Source organism: Tinamus guttatus, unplaced genomic scaffold (assembly GCF_059628265.1).
Source record: "Tinamus guttatus ecotype Peru unplaced genomic scaffold, ASM5962826v1 Tinamus_guttatus_pri_ptg000563l, whole genome shotgun sequence".
Taxonomy (NCBI): domain Eukaryota; kingdom Metazoa; phylum Chordata; class Aves; order Tinamiformes; family Tinamidae; genus Tinamus; species Tinamus guttatus.
In genome coordinates, this window is record NW_028289097.1 from 2,255,351 (window position 1) to 2,279,092 (window position 23,742).

The 23,742-nt window shown below is 45.2% G+C and overlaps 1 protein-coding gene across 1 annotated transcript; it reads right to left on the bottom strand.

Annotated features, from left to right (window-relative positions):
* SRPK1 (SRSF protein kinase 1) lies at positions 1–23,449 on the bottom strand. The gene is made up of 16 exons (XM_088534511.1): positions 23,386–23,449; positions 23,228–23,288; positions 13,264–13,382; positions 11,455–11,563; positions 10,938–11,025; positions 10,635–10,727; positions 9,165–9,266; positions 8,380–8,545; positions 7,287–7,312; positions 6,589–6,802; positions 5,921–6,349; positions 4,618–4,718; positions 3,632–3,739; positions 2,319–2,388; positions 1,657–1,749; positions 1–746 (listed from the first exon to the last, which is right to left on the bottom strand). Exons 1-16 carry the CDS (start codon positions 23,396–23,398, stop codon positions 562–564), a joined length of 1,977 nt encoding a protein of 658 aa, XP_088390637.1. The 5' UTR covers positions 23,399–23,449; the 3' UTR covers positions 1–561.
* Positions 23,450–23,742: the final 293 nt, after the last annotated feature.

Consider the following 23,742-nt stretch of genomic DNA (forward strand, 5'->3'; position numbering starts at 1 on the left):
TGGAAAGCAAAGAATAGAGCAGACGTGGAAAATGGAAGATTTCAAGGTCTTTGCTCTACATGGAATTAACAGCACCTCGGTGCCCTCTGTTACTTCTCACCCCATTGCCAGCTACTGGATAAACAGCGGGAAAGTGACTCCTGAGGCAGTGAACTAAGGATGAGTTTGGATCTTCTTGTCCCCCCATGAACAAAAAACAGCTGGAATTTAGTCATCTAAGCACAGATGAGCTCACAGCTCCCACACATGCTGCGTAACAGTGAGGAGACTCAGGAAAAAACAAAAGAAAAACTTCATATTCCAGTCAATTAGTCTTTGGCAAAGCCCTATCAAGGCAGAACACGGATGATGCCCACTGGCTGAGGAGAGTCCCCATTGAGTGACACAAGCAAACTCAGCGGAACGTGTTAGGTTTATCTAAAATCTTGGAAGCCTTGGAAGGAAGAACTTCACACGGAAAATGAACAAGGAAGAAAAAAACTGGACTGGGGAAAGGGCAGCTGGATGTGTGTATGCTATGCTGTAAACCAGAGTGTAGTGCTGGGCGTTGGGTTGGAGCCTCTAGGAGCTCAGCCAGGGGTGCCGGAGGCACTCGGCCGCGGTCGCTCGTTTCTCCGGGATCAGCTCCAGCATGGGCAGTAAGAAGTCTGTGAAAGCAGCTGCCTCGTCTTGGGACCACTCGTATTTTTCCACCAGAACTTCAAAAAGGCCCCAGGGCTTCAGCTTGGTGATGTGCTTCAGGTCACCTAAAAACCAAAGCAGAGCGTTATGTGCAAATGAGAGCAGCAGAGCGGCTGACCAAAGCCTACGACAGTTTGAGTACAGAAACCCAGTGTTTTAGCACAGGTAAAGGCAAAGGTGTAAGGAAGCTGAAGGAAGAAGTGATCCAATACCAGCATATATTGTTTAACTCGTTAATTACCCATTATACAGGCTGACAAGGACAAGAATATGCTGCTCTGTAGACTTGGAAATACGTGCAGAATTGAGGAAGGGATATTATGAAAAAAAGAGGTTGGATATTTTGAGTAGGTGAAGATCGTTTTTGACTCTTAATACATTTCTGGTGTACAAAGGCCTTTAAGAGCAGCAGTATGGTAAAATGTGTTTGGTTTCCTGCTTAGGGCAGGAGGTCTCTGTGCTGAAAAGCAAACTCTGGATTTACCAGCCTGAATGGAAACCGCTGTCTCCTACGTCCAGGGCCTCTGCCCTCGGCCCAGGCTCAGGACTGCACAGCAGTTATCTTTACCACCTGAAGCAGCAGGGCTCGAGATGCAAGGTGCTGTTTAAGCGATTGTCACACTAGAAATAGAACAAAGTTGTCTAGAAAAGATCTCAAAGGAAAGTAAATGGCTCCAGTTGACAAAGCTCCGCTATCCGAAGCCGCCTCACGTCCGAGGAGCTACATGCAGAACCGTTCTTCAACCTGTCACATTTGATCTACGCCGAGACGTCAAACATGGCAATGCAGGGTATTTTTAGCAGACAAATATACCTTATATTTAGCTGCAGCTTTGCTGATAGAGCCTTTCATAAAACAGTGGGAAGATTTAAAGATATGTCTTTACTGACATCTATTTTTAATTGGAATTTGAGCAAGGCACTCTTGTGCATTGAGGTGGGAGAGAAGGTGACATTTGCTTTTTTCTCTTTTACCTTTTTTGGTGAAAAACTCCTTGGAATATTTTCCTGCCAAAATGAGCTTGCGAGGTATTTTCCCCAGAAGTTCTATGATCAAAGCAATGTGATCTGCAAATTTGCAAGAGAAAAAGACAGCATGAGAAATCTATACAAGATGTCCCTACTCCCCAGTTTCCCCTTCTGCAATGGAAGGGCAAAGGACACTTCATCTCCCTTGCAAACTGCTTTGAGATCTACAAGTGAGACGAGTTATGCACGGTGTAGTTGCATCCCAGTGTCTCCTAACAATCTCAGAGGTCTCACTATGAGCATTATAAACATGGCTAAGACACACTGGGAAAACAGAACCCGAAATCAGTTTACAGTAGGCAAGGAAGACAGTGACACGTGGTGGTGGCTGGGGAAGAGGGAGGGCCATTTGCAGGAGGTCAACAGTGTGAGGAGAGAGAGGACAGTGCTAAAAGGAATGGGAAATGCCAGAATAAAACACACGCATGGTGTGTTTTACTGCATGGTGTCTCCCTGCAGAGCCGTAATCTCAGTTTTCTCCAACACCACTAATTTGGGTGAACATCTTTTTGCAAGGAACCTTTGCACTGCACACTCGTCAGAGAAGGCTCATTCTAAAAAAGCCTCCATTGCCCCTCGTGTCCAAAATCTTAAAGACTTAAACGCACCTTCATCCCTTGAGTAATCTTCTCCAGAATGAGGTTCAAACAGATAGTCTCCTGTTGCTAGTTCAAAGGCCTAAATGAACAGAAAGTGGGTGTTACACCACGAGAATGCACCCGCACATTGCTGCTAGCCTGGAAAAACTCTAATACACCACTAGTATTTTAATATGTTAATTACTTTGCTCCAGTTAAAAACGTCAGACTCAGAACTGTGATAAATTTTGCATCAAAGTCAAACGGAGAGTTAATATTAAGTTTGCAATTGTACAAAACAAAGGCTCGTCACACACTTAGCTGTCTTCCTCCTCAATGACATTTTGCAAAACTTGTTATCGTGTCCCACCTCAAAAGATTTTTATTTTTATATTATGGTTCTGCCCCTGCAAAGTTTCAAATGTTAAGACTTTTTCAACACAGTTAATCTTAGACCATTCATTCCCAGATGTGAAAACATGTTTTAAGAAAGAAGAAAAAAAAAAATCACATTTTTCAATTTACCACTCCTAAAGGGTAAATATGTCATGGAATTTAAGATCTTTTATGCATTCATTTTCACTCAAAACAATACCTATGACTTTCGGTATTCTTAATTTCCTCTGAGGACTGCTGGAATCAAACTATGGAACTAGGCACTCCGGGAGCCCCCACTGCAAGATTTTGACAAGTTTTGCAGAGACAACATGACCCCAGTGCATTCCTTTTTTTTAAACTACATTCATCAAAATCACAGCTTGTTTTCCGAGACAGCAAAAAGGAGTTCACTTGGTATTTTCCAAGTTTAAAATAGAAAAACAAGCTTTAATTTGTACAGAATACAGAAAAGGGGACACCAAAGACATGTGGTATGACTAGATTGAGTTCTTTTTTTAAAATCAGCACACTGCTTCAGCCTCATCTCAGCATTACTCAGAGATTAAAAAGTGATTCCAAACAAGGCAGAGGATGTATGAGATTAAAATACAAAATTACACTGATGACATCTCTGAAACAATGGTGGATGAGGAGGAAATACTCCTTACAAAAGAAGGACTTTCCTGTCTTCAAAATTGCCCATTTCTCTTGTTTTGAAGCATGACCTCAAAGTACAGCTATATTTGAAACAACTTTTCAAAGTCATTGGCATGTATGTGACAGAAGATAAAAGAAATGCTGACTTCAGTAGAGAAACAGGGTATTCAGCAAGTCTGGAAGGTGGCTGAACACGTGTTGGTGGCTTTGGGGTCTCCCCTCCTTCCCCCTGCTTTTTTGGGGACGCAGCTTTTAATGCTGTAGCCTGGAGCAATACCTAGAAGTCCTCCCTGGGTGGCACCACTCACCATACAGGCTGTGCTCCAGATGTCAGCAGGGGTGTTATACCCCGAGCCTATCAACACCTCCAGGGATCGGTACTGCCTTGTCTGGATGTCTTCAGTGAAGTGCTTGTGCTAAAAACAGAAAAAAATGGCTTATTAAATGGTTAGGGAGCTCATAAAAGGACAGGAATTGATCACCTGGAAGGCCAGAGTAAATCAAAGCTTGTTCCCATTATGTTTCATCTGAATTTGACATCTCAAATAATACTTGTAGAAATATAAGGAGATATTTGAAGGCTCTATACAAGACACTTCCTTAAGGAATAGGGCCCAGCAATTTAGAGGAAAGCAAGTAGTAACAGCAGGACAGAGAAGACTTTTAGCAGCTCTACTCTCTGCTGTGAGATCACGATAGGTCAGGTAGAGTGACCTGCTTTAAACAGCCAGGCAACATCATTGCAGGAGACAGCACCTCGCCAGGGGCTGCAAGCCCTGCAGGGAATTTGGAGTTTGTTACAGGCTAAGATCTCAAGCATTTTGCCATAAAAAAAGAAGACTCTATCCTATTTGAAACATCAAACACTTAAAAGTAGTGCAGCACAAGTGCTGCAGAATAAACTATTTATGAGTCCCTTCATGTGCTTATGAATCTATTGAAACAGCCTGACAGAAAACAGCAAATGTTTTCAGCTTGCTTCCCCAGGGGAGCTACAGACTGCACAGGAGCATCGTGTGCCCAGCGCAGGGCACATCACACCGGGCATGGGCAAAGGCCTCTAGGAAACAATCCAGGGCCCAAAGAGGCACCCAGACACAGGCTGAAATGCTAAGCTAAAAGCCCATTAATTACTTTCTCCTCCTCCTTTTTTTCTTTATTTTAACATAGTTGCAAATTATCCCTACTTTTACAAGCAGGTGTAAAATAGAGTCTATTTTACGGATTCTTTTCACTTGTGGCCTACTGGGAATGAATTAGCGGGTTTAAGCATGCAATGTGAACTCAAACTTACCACCCAGCAGGCATTTCCTAGGTCAGCTATCTTCACTTTGAGCTTATCTGCATTCTTGGGCTCAAGGGGATTAAGAAGGAAATTCCCAGCAGTCGATTTTCCTAAAGGCAATATGCACAACAGCTGATTAAACCTACATGGGCAGTGTCACCATCTGTCACGCAAATCCTATAGCCCTCGCCCTGCTCAGGCAGGATATTGCTTACTGATCACAACTTTCTCTTGCCTGAAGCTAGCTCTAAAAATCAACATCCAGCTGTGCATTTGGAGCAAAAGAACCACCAACATTAAGACCCTACAAGATTGGTAAACACAGGGAAGATTTAGAATATTCTACATAAAATAGACAGAGGGGCCTTGTGTTGTACAGTGGGAAAACAGGCAAGTGCACAGCTTTTTTTAAAAAAAATTGTCTATATTATTATTATTATTTTTAAAAAAGGGCACTCTTAACCCATAAGAAGTCTTCCCAAACCCTCAAAGAAGAGTCCAAGCACATCCCACCACAGCCAGCATCCATGGCAGCCGCATGGACAACTACAAGATGTAAAGTTCATCCATGATGCTCCCTGGCAGCAGCATCACCAGGAAAACACCCCAGAGAACTTGAGAAAAGGAAGCATTAAGGGTCGTTAGTTCCTCCCTTCCTCACATACCCTTGAGCAGACCCTGACTCAAAAACACAGTAATGGACAGTTCTAAATTTTATCAGTCGATACAAGTTCTTGAGGGTATTTATGAATTAATCACACTATGGCATGTTCTCCTAAACCTGCAAGACTTGCATATTTTTTTTTAATTTTTTACAAATAATATACGAACAGACTTGTTAAACAGCCTTCCTTACGCTGCAGAAGCTGCGTTCAGTTGGTTTGTGTTTCTAGGAAAGTGTTTATTCACCCCGAGCAGCTACCTTTGCTCCACGATAAGAGCAAAACTATCAGAACAGACTTAACTGTACTTATCCCTTATCCTAACTACCAGTGACAATTTGTGGATTTAAGGCTCTACATACAATGTAAATCACATAAGTAGTGTTTGATCTAAAGGGGGGAATGGCCCTATAATGAAAGGGAAATGCGTGTTTTTAAAGTGCTTATGCTGTTCTTAAACCAAGGAAACTAAAAATAGCAGAATGACTTCGAGTAGGACTGCCAGGTTAATTATTTGGGGGTAATTAACCCAGCAGTGGGGTGAAGGCTCAAAGAGGTGGTAAGGTTTCTATTAATATTCCAATCAAGAGCTACAACAAGCACTGGATCAAGGGGGAGAGTGGCCCCTTCTCCAAGGGCTCCTCTTGTACCTTTGTTCTCCGAGGGACAGTTATTCTCATTCTCATCCTCCGACGGGATCTCTGTGCGGATGCTTTCCTGCAAATTGCTGATCTCCTGCTCGTTGAATGACTGCTCTTCGCTCGCCACGGGCTGACACACCATGGAATCCTCCGGAACCAAGGGCACGAACGAGTCCGACATTGTTTCCGGAGGCCTGGTCTCCGCGTCCCCGTTCCGCTGACTGTAACTACAGCCGCGGAAGGTCCCCTCCTTCTGCGCCACGGGGCGATGGCCACAGTTATTGGCATTATGAAGGTCGTCCTCGAGTCGCAGAGACCCTTGATTGCCAGAGTCCGAGAAGTCCGTCAGTTGTATCACTCCGTTGCAGTTTATTTCTGGTATGCACTTTTCCACGCCGCTTTCCATGAGAACGGACTGCTCTGGGACAATGACTTCAGCTGGAAGAGGGGGGAAATGAAAAAGTATCTTAGGACAGCGGAATATCTTAATAAAATAATGGCTGAGGTTGTTTGGGGAGCCTTCAGAAATGGACTGTTCTCAATGAAACAGAATGCAATAGTTCATTAGTGTGTAAAAAAAAACCTCCAATCCCTTTAAATTGGTGTAATGTAGTCTGGAATAATAACAACAACCTGCAAAGAGGCTGTTAGGCTGTTGCAATACTACAGGTCCATACCTGTCTTTTTGCCGACACCTTCATCCTGCGGACTAACTTTTAAAAGCATTTCCAGGGGGCTCTGAGCTTCCTCCTCCTCATCAGGCTGCGTTTGCCCAGGGCTCGCTTCCTTCTCCATTTCCTCTATCTCTTGCATTCGTTTCTCCAACAACTCAGCTTGCCGTTTTTGCTTCTTTTTCAACTTCTTTTTCTTATTCTTTGACATTTTGTCAGCCTACGCAGAAGCAAGCAGAGGAATACTTCAAGCATTTGACTTTGTTTCATGTTTCTGGTTTTCTTTTATTTCAGGGCTGAGGAAGCAGCCTGGGATGAGCACTCTGGAGACAGGGTTCTTCTCCCAAGCACACATCAAACAGAAAATCTTCTGTTGTTGTTGCCTGTTGCAATAGGAGGGCATCTCTGTCCTAACCTGAGGACTCTACAGAGCTCTCCAAATGAGGGATCTCGGACTCCACAGACAACACGAGACACTCTGAGACCACCAAAATCCCTGCCAGTGCTGGCAATGTATTTGAGATAGGGCTACTTACATCCCCAAGACAGCAGGGAACTTGCTAAGCACAGCCACGGACAAACACAAGTCACCATTCCTTCTGATACAACTACAATGCTGCTTTCTCTTAAATGCTGATTGCATTATGAAACAATGGGGAGATATTAATAGAGGTTTATCTACAGATGAAAGCTATCACACTTACTGGTTTTGGCTGTGGTGCGGTGCTCACTGAAAGGGAAAAGAAGAGAGCAAGTTAGTATGTTTATAGAAAAATTGCAACTGTGCTCCTATTTAAAAATAAGCTTTTTCAATGCACTCTGGTAACAAGATTTTAAAGATACCAACAAATGTTTATTTTGAAGGTTTAATTTCCCTACAAAGGTTTAGCAAGAATTAAAAAAGTGAAAATACTGTGCAATTAAAATCCCAGATAGTATTTGCCTGACTGATAGCAAAGACTTAAACTTCCTGTCAAGCAGCTCTATTTGCTGCATGCATTATGCACCTCACTAAGAAAATGCAAATGGAAATATTAAAATATCAAAGTTAAGGGAGCTTTCCTGACCTAGCCCAACTAAGCTGTATCATGATGGGCTCGACTAAACGTTGGCACTATAAGATTACGACAGACAGAGCCTTCCAGCACACACTAACAGTTCCTGAAACCTGCAGACTGGCACAGATAGAAATTTGGAGGAGGAACAGGGAACAAGAACTAGGAGCAAATGAGAATTTGCTCTCTGCTCTTCAGGGATGTTAGCACAACAAGGAAGCTACTTACTGTTCTTCAAGCTTCACAGACGTATGCAAATCAATAACAGGTAAATCATCTTGTTGAGACTTCCCCAAAACACATTTCCACCATCTCACGGTGAAAGGAGATAAACTTTTGCAGAAAGAGTGAGAAGGGCCTCACCACGTGTTCACTGAAGTACTATTTTGAGTGCAACTACATTTACGAAATGCGTTCCACAAAAGACTATTAGGCTTTTTAAATGACCACTCTACCACTTTATCTGCTTCTGGCCCCCCGCACTGAAAGCAGGTGTCAGCACAAATTTATCCTTTCTCCTTTTTTTCTTACACAAATCACTAGTTTCCCAAGTGTAATCAAGTTAGAACTTATGACTGGCTTCACAATTTGCAGCTGGCTTTTCCAAAGTTACTTGCAATACTATTCCAAGGCACTTTAGGTAAATGAGATATTTTCCCTTAGGAGATGAGTTAGGACTTTTTTTGAGAAATAGATTAATTTTCCAGAAGAAGAGAGAACAACAAAACAAAAAGCCAAGCACCTGCAGAGCCCGATGGTGGAGGAGCCCCAGATCTCTGCCACTCTGTTGCTTCCGCAGCCAACCTGCGAATATACTGGTCGTTAACGCACAGAAGGATGTTCTCAGGTTTAATATCTGTATGAATGATCCGACACTTGGTGTGCAAGTAATCGAGACCCTGAAGAACCTGCAGACAGAGAATGAAACCCACTGTTAAAAAAAAAAGGGCAAAAGAACCACCCAATTTAAAATAGAGAGAGGAAAAAATCCAGAAATTGAATTCTGTAGCTCCCCAGGATGACTAATGAGCTGGAAGGATTTTTATGGAATATTCTTACAAATCTTTGTGGTTACTACTGATTTACAGAAAATCCAGATTTGTATACAGATTTCAACTGGAGTTAAAATACTGTTTATCTTCATGATTTAGCTTACCACTGTGAAAATCCGACCTCGATGCCCTGCCATGCTTTCCTTCTCTTTCCACCCTCTGATGTGAAAAGAGTTTTCTCCTTAAACAATACAGTTGGCAGAACAGGTTTCTCTTGCTTTTCCTATGATTAAGCACCATGTTTACTGTGACAGAAGTTGTAAGAACTTACACTTGTGAGGAATGAACATGGTAAGAGGAGGTTAGGGCAAAGCTGGCCTCCCACTGCACCATCATGGTTTAAGTGACAGAACAATATCTACAGCAGAAAGTTTTGCAGCAGAGAGAGGAAATTATTCCCCCCCAAACGATCCTTGTTGCCCGAGAGGCCAAACCACTGATTTAGCTCTCAGGAGACACTGAAGCAGGAACATACCTGCTTGATGATCTTTTTGACACAAGGCAGCGGAAGGCCCTGGTAGTTTGACTTGATGATCCATTTGAGCAGGTGATGCCCTAGAACCTCGAACACCATGCAGATATCTGGAACCGAGTTAAAGAAAAAGAGCAACGTCCTGATCCAACGAGCCCCGAGTTCACAGGGATGGGGAACCTGCACCATTTACCTGTTTCTGCAATAACGAACCCTCTCCCTTCTACGCTTAGGGCACTTGCCTTCCTCAACAGCACCATCCTATCACGCAAGTATCAGGGTCGTTACGTAAAAACTTCCAATACGGAGGGACAGAGACCGCCCGGAAGGATGGTGCTGAAGCAGCAGGCTCCCACCGTGGGTGGAAGCAGCCACACAATAGGATTTCCTGCTAGCAGAGAAGCAGCTTCACGCTGAGAACTCAACTTTGGACCAGCTTAGGCTCTCGCCCCAGGCAGAACAAACCCAGATCACTCTGTATCGTTAAATAACTCAATTTTTGGCTGGTTAAGTCACCCTCAGAAGAATGAAAGATTTTTTCCCCCTTGCCTCTTTACCAGCAAAGCAAAGTTTTAGCAAACCTGGACTTCAACTGTATTTAAATTAACTTCTTTTTTTGGCCTGTCAGGTTTGAGCAGCTATTCTGGAGACACATTCAGGATTCTACTTTTGCTTTAAAAGTCAAACTTGCAAAATTTTATGAGGTTATTTTCCTTCCATATTAGCAGCACATGCATGCCTGTCACAAGAGTGCAAGAAATACAATATCCAGTAAGAATTTACTCGGTGCTATGATCTAGGGAAAAGAGCTAACCTGAGAGCATTAGTACAGTTTTCTAAAAGCTTCACAAAGTTTCTAACCTGCAGCCTGATTCTCTCAAGCAGTCCAGTAAATCTCACCAAAGTGAAGCTCGAGGCCACACAACTTTCAAGTTTTAAGGGTGCATTAAGACTACCCATAAGAGACCCCTGTTAGAAAGGTGCTCACTGGACTACATGGTAAATACCCTTTAAACCTGTTAATGTTCATGTAGGAAGGCAAAACGCTTTCCTAACTGGGAAATTTCCTTATTAGCAAGCTAGAGGCAGAATGCCTTTGTTATTTTTAACTACCGACTCTAATATTTTGTAATGCTTTACCAAAATAGTTTCATTACTAGGCTGCTTGAAAACTGGAGGGCAGGGATAGATGGATGCTCCTTGCAGCCCAGCTGTTCAGTGCGGACTCACAGGTCGGATGCAGCCACCAGCGCCGTCGCCACCACTTACCCCTGCACGTGGGGACTTGCAGAGTGAACAGCTTCAGAGCTGAACTCTGCAGGCAGCTTCTGGGCCCACAGACCTCGATGACTTTGCAACCCATTTCCTTGGGCAGAAAAAGGTGGTGTCACCCACCAGCCCCTGGTGGGGTTGGTGACAGCCACCCAGGGGACTCCCACCTTCACACAGCTCTTTGCCTTTCTGCCACAAAAGGATATGAGAACCATTGACTCCTGAAATCTTGAAGTCATCTAATAACTGAACCACCCTCTCTTTATTCGGATCATTCGGATCACTGTTGCGCACCTGTGGGGAGAAAGAAGATTAACTTTGTGCTCCTTAGGGCAGTTAATTACTAGGTAAGAATATTTTTGGAAGGCACATCTGCTGCACGAGTAAGTACTAAGTTCCCTGCCCCAGTTCTTTGCAACTAGGGGTCCAAAAGACCGAGCACAGTAGCTGACTAGCGTGAACTCCAAAAATGAATTAAATTGAAACCCTCTCTCAGGCACTCACCGATTTTAGCAGCTTGATTTCATCCAGGGCTGTCTCGGTGTAGTGCTCCGCGCTCTTCACCACTTTCATCGCCACAAATCTCTTCCCTCTAAGCACACACGGTAAATTAGTTGAAGATCATTAACACTCATTCAAAGACATTATTCTCCAGAATTAACCTAATTCTCTTGCATATGAAAGCTAGTTATTTAAGACTCAAGCATCATGGAAAATTAAGGGTTAAGTCTCTTCCATAAATTATTGTTATGAACTTTTGTAAAATAATAGGCCAGGAACTGTTGAACAGAAGGAAACTACCCTGTCCACAGAAACAGTTTGTCCTGTTGAGATCAACTCCCTTCCATACAGGCACGATATCAAAAGAAACTACTGTATTAGGATAGTTATCCTACTATAACCTATGGATTGGGTATATTTGTGCTTTTATCTGGGCATAAGCAGACTCTTTATGATTATGTTTGTGCAGAAATGGAACCAGAATGGGTGTTAGAAACACAAACTGAACACAGGGACTTACTGGATGTCCCAAGCTAGCCACACGGTGGAGAAGTGGCCCCAGCCGAGCTTGCGGATCACGTGGTAGCGCCCGTTGAAGAGGTCTCCGATCTTCACAAGGTGGTAGCCACCTAGGGAAGCAACGGTGGGAAGTTTGGATAGCAAGAGATCACACAAGTGCTGGAGAACAGGCGTGCAGAACAAGCATCGCAGCTCGAGGCACATGCGTTTGATGTGTTGAAATACTCAAGCAAATGGAGAAATGCAAATGTTTCTCTAATTGGATCTTGCTAGAACAAGCATATACTGTACGTTGGGAACGGCAGTCAAAAGCCCTGGAGTGGACTGAAGAAAATTCTTTTAATATAACTAAACTAGAATGACCAACTTTTCCTCCTTTTAGAGCAGATTATCACTGCCATATCTAAGTTCACCAGGATAAAACCTTTGGAAATTGCAATCTGATGTTCAGGAACAGATTAAGACTCCTACTGCTAAATCTCACCACTGCTTTTGCACACCCTGTATCGCCATGAAGAACACTCCATCCTACACCCTGCAGAGCTGCCCTCTCTACTGCTCTCCTGACTGAAAAGCGCTTTGACATTTAACAGCACAGTTGAAAAGTGGACAGCCCTCCTCTCTAACCCTCATATTTCTTAGCTGGTAACCAGAAAGTCTCAGGAAAATATCATGATTGAAATATGAAGGTACGAGAAGTTAATGAATAAAAGGGACAGAAGGAACTAGAAGATAAAATAGAGCAAAAAGGTCTGTAATTGTTAAGACACAGTTTTTGACAGCATCTGGAACTACAACCTAGATTCCAGATACTTAATAGTCATCTGTGGCCAGCAAACCCCCATGAAGCACATGCTTTGCCAGGGAGATTTATCTCTCTCGACTGACTGGTTCACAAACAAGACATACATGAAATTTCTATCAATTATTTCATTAGCTCAAGGAGCAGAAGTCCCTTCTCTTCACTTAAAGGCTTTGGCCATAATAGTGACAGCCACATAGATCACTGATCCACACAATGGCATTTCTGCTTCCCGTTTGCTTTATGGCAAATAAGAATCCCACAGATAGTTGGGTTGCATGCTGGAATTTAAAGCCTTTGAAGGCAAGCACTGAAGTGTAAGGAGCATTACAATTGAAGTTCTCCATGCTATTTTTACTTTGCATTTTTAGACACATAAATAACCTGTTTGTTACATGGTTCTCCCTCTACCTTACTTTGTAAGTCTGCTGCACTTGCTATTTATTTAGATATTTGGCGAGGGGCAGAAAGTGAGAGCATGGCTTGAAGATTCAATTAATTCTTCAGTTAAAACTGTAGGATCAGCATGGTTTCTTTTCTTCTTTTTAAATACGTTAAATGCTTTGAAAAGAGCCGGACCCTTTTAGTACCAAATTAAATACTCTGATACTTCCATCTGTTCTGTATCTCAGTTTCTATCTGAGAAACAGAGGTAAGATGATACTTACAGACATACATAAATAAACCATTTAAAGCCTAGATACCATGATGATCATCTTAAACTGAATGATTTGAATACCAACTCGCTTTTATTGGTTTCCAACACCTATAAATCTTCTAGCACAGAGGGAAAGCTAACAGTAAACACATGCAATAAAAGCAGAGCTTTCCAGCTCAGGCCCTGACTGATAACATTTTTCAAACAAACCAGCAATAGAAAGAAATCATGGAGCATAGTATTAGCATCTGCAATTTCAAAAAACACTTAAAATAAGCAAAGAAATTGCATATTTTCACTCCCAGTAACAGACAGGGGATCAAGGAAATCTTGAACAGGCCAGTCCTCACCTTTACAGTAATCGTTGGGATCCTCCTGTTCATCATCATCTGATCCCAGAATTTCTTCCTCTTGTTCTGGAAGATCATTCTCTGAGTGAGCAGCAGGGCCCCGATGCTGAGTGTCAGGCCTGAAAGAACACATGGAAAATCTCACTCGTATCAAGCTCCAGCAGACTACGTTTCACTTGGAGCGCCGGACCTGGAGGAGATGCAGGATTCAGTCTTCAGAAAAAAAGAACTTCCATGTTTCCATGCTTTTATTCCTAAGCTAGTATCAAGGCAGATAAAAACAACTTCTCGGGTACTAGTGAGAAATACAACTTCATGTCCTAGGTGCATTTTTACAGTGGAATAAAAGAAAAGCCCAGACAGGGCAGTGAATCAAAAGCCTCCTCATCCCATCAAAACATCAGTCCCTTTGAAACCCTTCCCCACCTTTTACTCATCACTGAGGATTCTTCTGAAGCAAGTTTTAAGATGACACCTCATATAAAAGACTTAAATGTTGCTGGATGTTATTTTAAAGACTTATATCAGTTAATGCTCACATCTTCAAAACTACTGAATTGGTATTTTGGAACTTGTGTCCTTTGTCCCTTGCACGTTGCAGAGATGAAAGGGACAATTCCCCGGCTCGGGATGCCTTGGAAGTCTCTGCAGCAGCCGACATTGCCCTTGATGTCCCTCGCTCTCCTGCAGCCCGTGGCCTTGCTAGCCCGTCTCTCCACCGAAGTCCCTGCTTTGGCAGGGTGCTACGCAGGAGCCGCGTCGAGCAGACGTGCTGCAAAGCCTCCCAACAGCTGCTGACTGCAAGGGAGAGAAACCAGGCACCCAGGTGGTGCATTTTTCCCCCCTACAAACAAAACCCCTTCATTTTGTGGGTTTTAGAATAGCGTGTTGTGTGAAAGGCTCAGGGCCTGCACATTGGCACAGGTCGACCCATTGCTCTCATGAAATAACGTTATGCTCCATTTCGGTGGCAGATTTAATAGCAAAGGGCTGCAGGATACAGACATTAAGCTTTCTGTTCATAGCAATATGACATATATATGAAAAATGAAGTTGTCCAAAGAGGTAGACAACCAATAATTTATTTCTTTATACCACGACGTACAAGCACAAGATAACATTCTTCATGGAGAGCTTCCCTGGCAGTGTGAATTAGCGGAAGTTTCCTGCATGGAAACTATTGTTCCTCTAAAGTAGCAGATATAACTGATGTCTTCCAAAACTATGACAAATTTAACTTTCCTTTTCCGCAGAGAAAGGGTAACTGCTGACAGAACCACTGGTTGTCAGGGGATCAGCCAATTTAAATATGCACAGAGCATGAAAGGAGCAATCGCTCATTCCCATCTGTGAACAGCTTCATATTAAGCCATGATCATGATTAAAGCGAGGAGCAGCTACCAAGGTCGCCCCAGGCAGCACTGCATCACCCAGCGCTTCCTTCGGGTCTGTTGTCAAGTGATTTTAGGATTCAGATAAGCAACATAGATCAGTGGTCTCAAATGCCAAAACCCTGCCAGTCCATTACGCTGCTGTCAGGCTAACGGGACATTTATCAGCAACTGGAAAAAGAGTCTCAGAGATTGGATCCAAAAGCTACTTCAAAACTGCAGCATTTCTTTAGAATTGCTGAGCTATGGGTAAACTCACAGACTGTTCCCAAATGAGAGCAGGCAGCAAGAGAGGGACATGGGGAGACCAGCTGAAGGAGACAGGACGCTACCAGATACCAAATTGCGCAGATAAGGGAGGGAGAACCAGGACAAATAATTACACAGAGTGGGGAATTTAAGAGCACGCCACCACAGCACTCATGCTTATTAAGCCTTTTGCTTGTATATTATAGTCTATTATACCAATTAATCTAATCCATAACCACATTCAGCTTGCATATATTTTGGTGATATATTTCCTTTTAACAAAACACATCTCATTGCTTTGCATTCCTGGGGAAATTCATTAGATGTCCCTTGATCCCAGCACCTTCTTCCCCCCAGACTGACTGTGCCAACTGCAGCCAGGGATTAAGGAAGGGCATTAATCAGTGCAGAATACGTATTAATACAAAAGAAAAAAAAAAAAAAAAACACACACAAAACCACAACCCTCATGTCTGCAGCCTTCTGCTAACAAGCACAAAGGGCTGCTAAAAAGAGCAAAGAGATCCAAATCCTGTATTTAAAGGCAGAAATATCCGCCAGTGATACTGCAAAGTATAAATGAAATATAAAGAGCTCATAAAAATGTTTTCATAGTTTACGCTTAAAAAAGGACAGTTTCAGGGCTTATATCCATCTATCTATCTCAATTCCACTTAAAAATCCCTTGATCACCTTTTACTCATGCTGCCTCAATGCCCTAATTAATCAGTAGAATTAACTAGATTTGCAGCATCTCTCCACAGCTACCTGCTAATATTTTCCTCAAAGAAGGAAACCCACCACGGAACAGGAAAGCCTTGGGCAAAACGTACCCTCTTCTAGGCAGTTCCAGCAAATCCCCGCTCAGAGACCCCCCGAAAAGGCCCCCGCCGCCTCGGGAAGGACCTACCTGCAGGACGCGCGGCCCCCCATGGTGCCCGGAGCCGGAGCAGCCGGTTGGGAAAGAGCCATTAAAGAGGAGGCGGCCGGAAGGCGAGGCCGGAGCGGAGCTTTGTGCGCGGCGGGAGCTGCCTCCACCGCCCAGCTGCGCAGCTCCGCATTGCAGGTACCGGCCCCGGCGCGTCGGCCCCGCGCGCGCTCAGCGCTCCGCGCTTCCCTGCCTCACGCCTCCCTCTAACGACACCGGGGATCCAGCGGGACGCCCCGTGTCGTCCTCCTCGACGGGCAGGTTTGATTTGCCTATGCAGCAGTGCGCTGGATTCAAAGCGCGACGCGAGGTTCGCAGCCGCTGCCGACAGCCCGAGCCTTTTGATACAGGAATAGAGGCGCAATCGCACGGGAGGGGAAGGGTGTTCAAAGGGAAAAGGAGCTTTCTGAAGTAATTCCAAACCTCTCCACGCAGAGCTACAAGAGAAACTTAGCCTTTACACCCAAAAGTGAGAAAACAGTGGGAAAAGGGGTCAAATCTCCACCGGATCTTAAAAAGAAACAAACAAAACCCCTGGAATATTCCTCCTTGCAGCAGGCAGGCAATATCCTCCTCCAGGGATGTGCGAGAATCTCTAGCCGTTTCCTGTGCGTGTTTACCCGGCTGGTTTGCGCAAGTGATAAGGGAAACAGAGCAGGAACAAAGTGACATTCCCAAGTCATAATTTAAGAGATTTTCTTTTCTGCTGCTGAGAAAGGTTTGCAGGCGAAAGACGCTCTGAAGCTGTTCTGCAGTTTTCAAACAGGCTGAAAGAAATGGATTCTTAATATATTCAGCTCCCTGTCTGAAATATTTTCATCTTAAAAATCTCACAGCATTAAGCCAAGGCATCCTTCCAATAGAGCTTAATAAGAGTTGCCAAACCTCTTCCTATTAGAGGCGCTAACAACATGCAAAGTTCTCTCCAACAGCCAGGGCTTTGCTCCACGTTCACCAAATACACCACACCTTTATATTAATTCTAATATAAAGATTTCCTTCAATCACTCCTCCTCTACAAGGTGTTCAGAGAAAATCCCTTTACATTTTCCATCCAGTTTCCCATAGGATGCCTTATTTGGTCCAAGCAGGCACAATAAGGTAAAAAAGTACCACTAAGAAGCTTCAGCCACAGCGTGCTCGTTTTCCCCATGCCGACAGCTTACAGAAAACGCCTGACAATAAGTTTTCAGTTCTCCTATTTAAGGGCATGATGTATAAGTGACTTCTGGTATTTCCTGTACAAATCAGGAGTTTTGAGGCAGTGTTCTTCCCTTGTCCCCCAAGCCTTAGGGACATTACACAAGGCCACGCGTCTGTTTGCTCAGGAGAGATGCAAACACGGACCCCGTGTGCCCGCAAGCAGGGAGGGCAGCACGTTCAACCCCTGCTTGTCACATCCACCCCCCTTACTGATGCGCCACCTTTTTGGCATATGCCGTCCTCCTTATCCCTCTCTTGGCTACCTCAGTTTTCCATTTCCTTGATATTTGCAGACACGGATGCCACCTGAAGATAAGTGAGGATTGGTTTCCTTGATGATTTTTAAGTCTGCCACACCACCTTTATGAACACTGTCCCTCCTTACTTGGGAGGTCAAGTTACCCATGTAAGACTTTCATCCCCAGATTTCATTTCAGTGAACTTAAGACTAATCCAGGTCATATGGGAGATGACACAGATAAGAGCACTACAACACACTCTGCGAGGCTGCTTTCCACCATCCAGGCAGATTCTGTCGACTGCGCACTCTCCGCAGCAAGATCTCGTCTGTGTTTTATGAAATAAAATATACACACATCAAGCTCCATCTGGTACGGCAAGGGCCAGCACGGAATCCCTCCCTTGGCACATCTGTGCCGCGAGACGGCGGCTCTTCGGGAAGCGCGCCTGCCAGACGGCAGCTCATTGCTATTCCCGAGCGCGCCGCAATTCCGGGATCACGTTCAGGCACATGGAGGCTGAGGAACGGCTGCTTGTGCCGCCAGCCCCCGAGGTGCCTTCATGCAGGAGGCCTGGAGGCAAAGCCAGCACTCAGCAAATAACTGGGGAGATTCAAATCTGCAGGATGAATTCAGGGCTGAAACTGCAGCAGGACTTTCTCACCCGTGTGCGATTTGCCCTTGCTGCTACAGGAGTAATCGAGGAGAAAGGGGGGAGACTGGGGATATTGTAAAGCCTATTTGGTGGGGGAGTTTGGAATTTGCAATCAACGCTATTTTGTGATTACATGCAAACCATTCACTCTCCCATCTCTATTTTTCTGAATAGGGAACTGGCATTTTCCTGCCAAGAAGGCAGATCTGCAAGACTTGCTGCTGAAGAGCAATTATTTGAGTGCTATAAACACACAGGAATAGCACTGTTGGGGACACAGAGCACTGCAGACAGTCTAACACTGAGTTTTGAAAGAACTGAATCGAGAGGCACCAACACATACTTTTGTTTAGCAGATCAGTGGGAGTTCAATTTGCAGATAAGTCATAATGAATTCCACATGAGAACAGTGCTAATGCACAAATAATAGAGGCAATTAAGGCTCTTGCTTCCAATCCCTACTCCCCCACACCAGTACTTAAGTTGTTTGCAGAACCATCTGATATTGCAGCTACACAAACTACGGGACCTCCATGGAAACTGGAAACCAGCAGAGCTTTAAGTCATGTCCTGTCATTCTGAAGCCTGGTAATAATATCCACATTTGAATGAAGAATCCTGTGGGCAAGGCATCAAGTTCTGTCTGCTTTAAATGTACATTTAAAATACCTAAGAAATGTGTAGTCCCAGTATGGAACGCTGGAAGACAAATGAGGCAAACACAATCCAAGATCTTGATCTAGGGCAACGTTTTCAAGAGGGAAGCTGTGGAGGAACCCAAGGAAGGTTGTCTAAGTCCAAGGATTTCCAAAGAAAGCCAAAGATCATGTCAGCAGGATACACAATAACAAACCGAGGGAGTATTACAAAAAAAAAATACTAGGAATTTTCTGGTCCTTAGAATGTTGGGAATTGCTTGATAAAGAGAGATGAAGAAAGAAGTGAGGCTTCACTGCCAAGAGGCAGGTCAGAGAATTACAGATACCTGTAATCCAGTTGCTTCTTGAAAACACTAAGGAGAAAACCAAGAGGGCAGCACTGCAGCAACTCAGCCCTGCTGTTGCTGTCCCTCCAGCCGCAGGGAGAACCTCGACCGTTCCAGGTCCAACAAGGAAACACCTGCTGTTCCCCAGAGCCGTCAGGGATCACAAAAGCAGCGCGCCCAGCACCCGAACACTGCAGCCAACCCACACTGTCCAGAACAGGCCGCACGGCAGAACCGTACGGCTACCGTTACCTTGGCAGTTATTCACCCTAATCATGATCATTTGTGCTTTGAGGCACAAAATTCCATCCTTATTCCCTAAGGCCCTAGAGCTGCTGGGTTTGTGCACAAGCCGGCCAACTTCTGACTGAGACGCATGATAAAAGTCACCTCTGAAGCAATACACTAGACCACATAAAATATATTTTCTAATATTTTCTAAAATCAGGGCTTGCCAAAGAAATATCCATTATCTGGGCACCATACTAGTTCCAGTAATACGTTTTTGTTCTTCATGACAGACAAGAAACTGAACAAACAGTTCAGTTGCTAGAACTGCTTTGAATATGGACTTTTTTTTAAGCATCGTTTTTGAGCCCTGTATTTTAAGCTCAGCAACATACAAAGGAGTTATTCCTCCAAGCACTGGGAACAGTGTGATCTGCTGTTTGCAATATACAGCGCAGCTAAAAAAGAAAATGCAGGTTATAACTGCCAACAAAATACTAGCAGCCCCAAGTACCTAATTCCACTACGGATTTCTGGAGCCACAGCTAAAGTGCAGCCACGTTTGTATTTTAGTTCAGATAAGAATACACTTGTGAAGCAAAGCCCTGACTGTCCTCAATATACCGGGCTTCAGTTCGCAGAGCCCGGCAGTCGGGCAGTGCAGGAAATGGGCATCTTTTGGACAAAACTGCATATTGTGTGTGAGGATCATTTCAGCAACGAATGAATGCTCTGTCCAGACCAGAGCGAATCCAAAGCAACAATCCCCTTCAAAACAGTCTGTGAGGTCCTCAAAAAACCAAACCCACCCAGCCTCCTTCCCCTTCAGGTCTTTCAAAGCCCTCTTCACTGCACTGCTTCCGAGCAGACTCCGCTTCGACGCGCGTGGGATGGTCGCGGTTACACACGTGCGACCTGCTCGGAGCCGCGGGACCTGCGGAGCGGCCGGCAGCCACCTCGTGGCCAAACAGCAGCCTTGCCGAGGCTCCCATCCCACCTTTCTCCTGGAGGATTCATGGAGTTCCCCATCCAATACAGGGCAGGATATACTGGAATGTTGTTCTCACTTCCCCTGAGGTTCTAAGATGAAATCTAGGACACAAACTGTCTCCCTGATCTCCCTACGGAGCAGCACGAACACAAACCATGTTTCCTCACCAGCACCGAGCTCCAGCGAGACTAGTAACTGCTTTAAACAAAGATCTGCAACATTTGCTGTATTTCCCACTATCAGGCAAATCCAAGTGTCTGAGCATATATCCACAGGTCCATCCATCTGGAAAGTTTACGGTCAAACTTATTGACTGAGGGGATAAAATAAAAAAAGCTTGTAAGCATAAAATCTCATTAAAAAGATGGGCTTTTTGGGTGCCTTTGGGAATCAATGGACTCGCCATGCCCAAAGCCTTCCCACCTTTCACCCATGAAGGCTGAGAACTAATGAATTGATGTATCACACACTTCCCAGGTAACTTGGAGGCACCGCTACCTTTGGGCAACACCGCACAGTGCAGTAGCCCCCAGACCAAGCTCTCAGCATCTTCCCAACAACTTTAGCTTTGACACGCACATTTCCTTGCACATTCTCAACATTAAGATGATCTCCAAGCAGAAAGTCACCTTTCTCATCTTCTAAAAACAACTTAAGCAATTCCAACTGTAATTCTCTGCTTTTTTGATGGAGAGGACTGAGATAAGAAACTGAAACAAGTGCTTTGCTCAAGGCCACAAAGCGACCAGTGACAGCCAACATTAGCGCTCAGGATCTCCCTATATTTAGGTTTGCTTTTTGTCCACCCAAGCCACTCGGATGTCCCCCTCCCTGGTCTTCCTCCTCCCCAGTTCTCATCAAAACGGGAGCTGGGCCAGAAGGTGCCCAGCCACGTTACTCTTCCAACCACGCGACATGTGAGCAGGCTCAACAAGCAGAGCTTTTCCTCAGCAAAGATGAGAGACAGCCAGTCTGAGGATTCTTCTAGATTCCCTGAAAATTTGGGGTAGTTTCCCTGGAGAAGACAAAGGGTCTCCCCTTTGCATTACCCAGACCCTTGCCTGCTCTCTTGAGCACACCTGAGTCAATACTTTTGCTCCTCCACTCACATCAAACTTGGAGAGGGGTAGAAGGGAAGAAAGAACAACTTGAGATTGCAGAAAATTAGGAACTTTGTTGATCACCCCATAAAAACAGAAATACACAGAGAAGTGTATTATATTTAAATAATCCATTTAGGTTAGTTTTGGCTGAATGTAAATAGTAGCAATTTTAACCCCTGGAAGATGAAAAACTGAGATAACTTTCTAGTTTGCACCATCAATTTTCGTTCATTCCAACTTCTTCTTTACAAGTGTTTTTTTCTCCGATTTTTTTTAAAACCTGACTGGATTGATGATAAACTTGAAACAGTTGTAGTTCATTTCTAAAGTGAAAGATAATTTGAATTACTTCAAATCTCTTCAGAACATTCTCTGCACTGAAACTCAAGGTTTTATCTTATTTATCTTTAATTGTCTTTCATACAGAAAGAAAAGTGCATAAACCAACCAACTATCATTGAATGCTAGATGTTAAAAGAACATTGCATGTGTTTCACAATGCAAGTTTAGGTTTTATTAAGGAAAAAAAAAGCCTTACAAGAACTCAGAAGATTTAACTAGAACAGCTCTGCATTTAAATATCGTAAACCTCGTGGTACCTCTAATTTCTGAGGCAGGATCTAGTAAACCTCTGAAACTAAAAAATACTAGAAAACAGTGGAGAAATCACACTATTTAAGATAAGCACATCGTTTTACACATGGTATTGCTACCCCCCCTAAAAACAGGTTAGCAGCAAAATCAACAGCTAACCAGCAGTGCTGCTAAGTACCAGCTCTAGCTATTTGGTTAAAAGGGATTTTTTAAAATACGTGCCAGAACGGAAAGTTCTCATTCAGCAGTTTCAGGACTCGTCGAATAACAGTCTTACCGACCGCGAGCTCTATTGGTAGAGTCAGAATTATTTGTCTGCAGCTGGACAAAGAAAGAGAGTAGGCAGGTATATAATTAAACACATGATTATTCATATGGAAATTAAAGCCACATAACAGTATAGAAGAGGAGACTCCTTTAAATTGTCCTAATGCTATCTTCAAAATAGATGGTGGTACCTACCAAGTAAAACAGAAGTGCATATGTATATATACACACACGCATATCTCTTAAAGAGTTTTACTTAATCTTCCTCACCTCTTAGAAGCCCTGTCTCAAGCTAGAGGCAAAAATCGCCCTGAAAATTGAAAATAAAACTCTGTGATCTGTCAGAGGAAGTGACTAAGAAAATGTTACTCTCAAGTCTAAAAAACCCCATCCAGCTTCCAACCTCCTCCCTGCCCCAAACCTTAGTAGATGCCGTTGATTCCCAGGCACCAGCACGTATAAAACCTTGCAAGAAACCACAGGTTTTGCATAAGAAATAAAATAAAATAAAATCCAGCCCTGTATTGAGCACGCAGGGCTGGCTGTAGGACTCGCACCGTCTTTCCCTAGGAAGGGATCCACGAGCAGCACTGAAGGCAGCATGGAAAACAGGCTGTTCGAAGCCACTGTTTCATATTTACTCCAGATCTTTTCATGCCCCCCGCTTTTTTTTCCCCTCTCTCCCCCCACTCTATCCGCATGCAGCCGCTCACCACATACGAGGAGCTGCAGAATTCCTGCGGTGGGAAAGGAGCCGCAGCAGCGCATCAAAGTTAGGAAGGGGGGCAAGGAGGACACGGCACCGCTTTCGCGGGAGGGTAAAGGGGGGAAAAGCGAAAGAAAAAAAAAAAGAGCGAGGAGAGGAGCCGGGAGAAGGCGGTTCCGCAGCCCCGGGGGGTTCCCGGGGCGCTCGTCCCGCTGTCGGGAGGAGGGAGCCCCCGGGCAGGGCGCCCAGCGGCCTCGCGGTCCCGTGGAGACCCGGAACTTCCCCCGCGCCGCCGCTCCGGTACCACCGAACGGGCCTGCGCGAGCCGCCCCCCGCCTCGGCCCGCTCGAGCCCCCAGGGCCACCGCGGCGCGGCCGCTCCGCCGCTCGCCCCACAAAGCGGCGGGAGGCCGGGGCCGCACTTACTTCCTCTGGGCCTTGTCCTTCTTGGCTTTGGTCCGTTTCTTCCGGGCCTGCAGCGCCAGCACTGCGGGGGCAGAGCGGGAGAAAACCGTGAGGGGGGCGGCGAGGGGCAGGGGGGGCCACGGGACCGCACGGGCGGTGGGGGAGGGGGGGGCGCTCACCTTTCCGCTCCATGGCCTCTAGCGCCGGTAGCCCCGGGTGCTCCACGCGCCTGCGCGCTGCGTCCGCGCCGGGCCGCGCCGCACGGAGCATGCGCGGCTTGGGCAGCTTGGCGCGGCGCGGCGCGCGCCACCACGCGGCCGCGCGCGCCCCGCGGCGGTTGCTATGGCGACCGCCGCCCCCCCCGCTGCTGCTGCTGGCGCCGCTGCTGCTGCTGCAGCTGCTGCCGGAGCTGCTGGAGGCGGAGCCGCCCGGCGAGGCCCCGCCCCCCCGCCGCTGGTCCCGCCCCCGGCGTCCCGGCGCCTCCTCCAGCGCGGCGGCTGCCATGGTGCGCAGCGCGCAGGCGCGGCGAGCGGCCG

Bases quoted from the DNA above. Each gene is read 5' to 3' on its own strand.
- SRPK1 (XM_088534511.1), bottom strand. The intron at 4,719-5,920 runs GTACAAGAGGAG...TATTGCCTTTAG, and splicing joins CTGTCCCTCGGAGAACAAAG to GAAAATCGACTGCTGGGAAT. The intron at 3,740-4,617 runs GTAAGTTTGAGT...TTCTGTTTTTAG, and splicing joins TAGGAAATGCCTGCTGGGTG to CACAAGCACTTCACTGAAGA.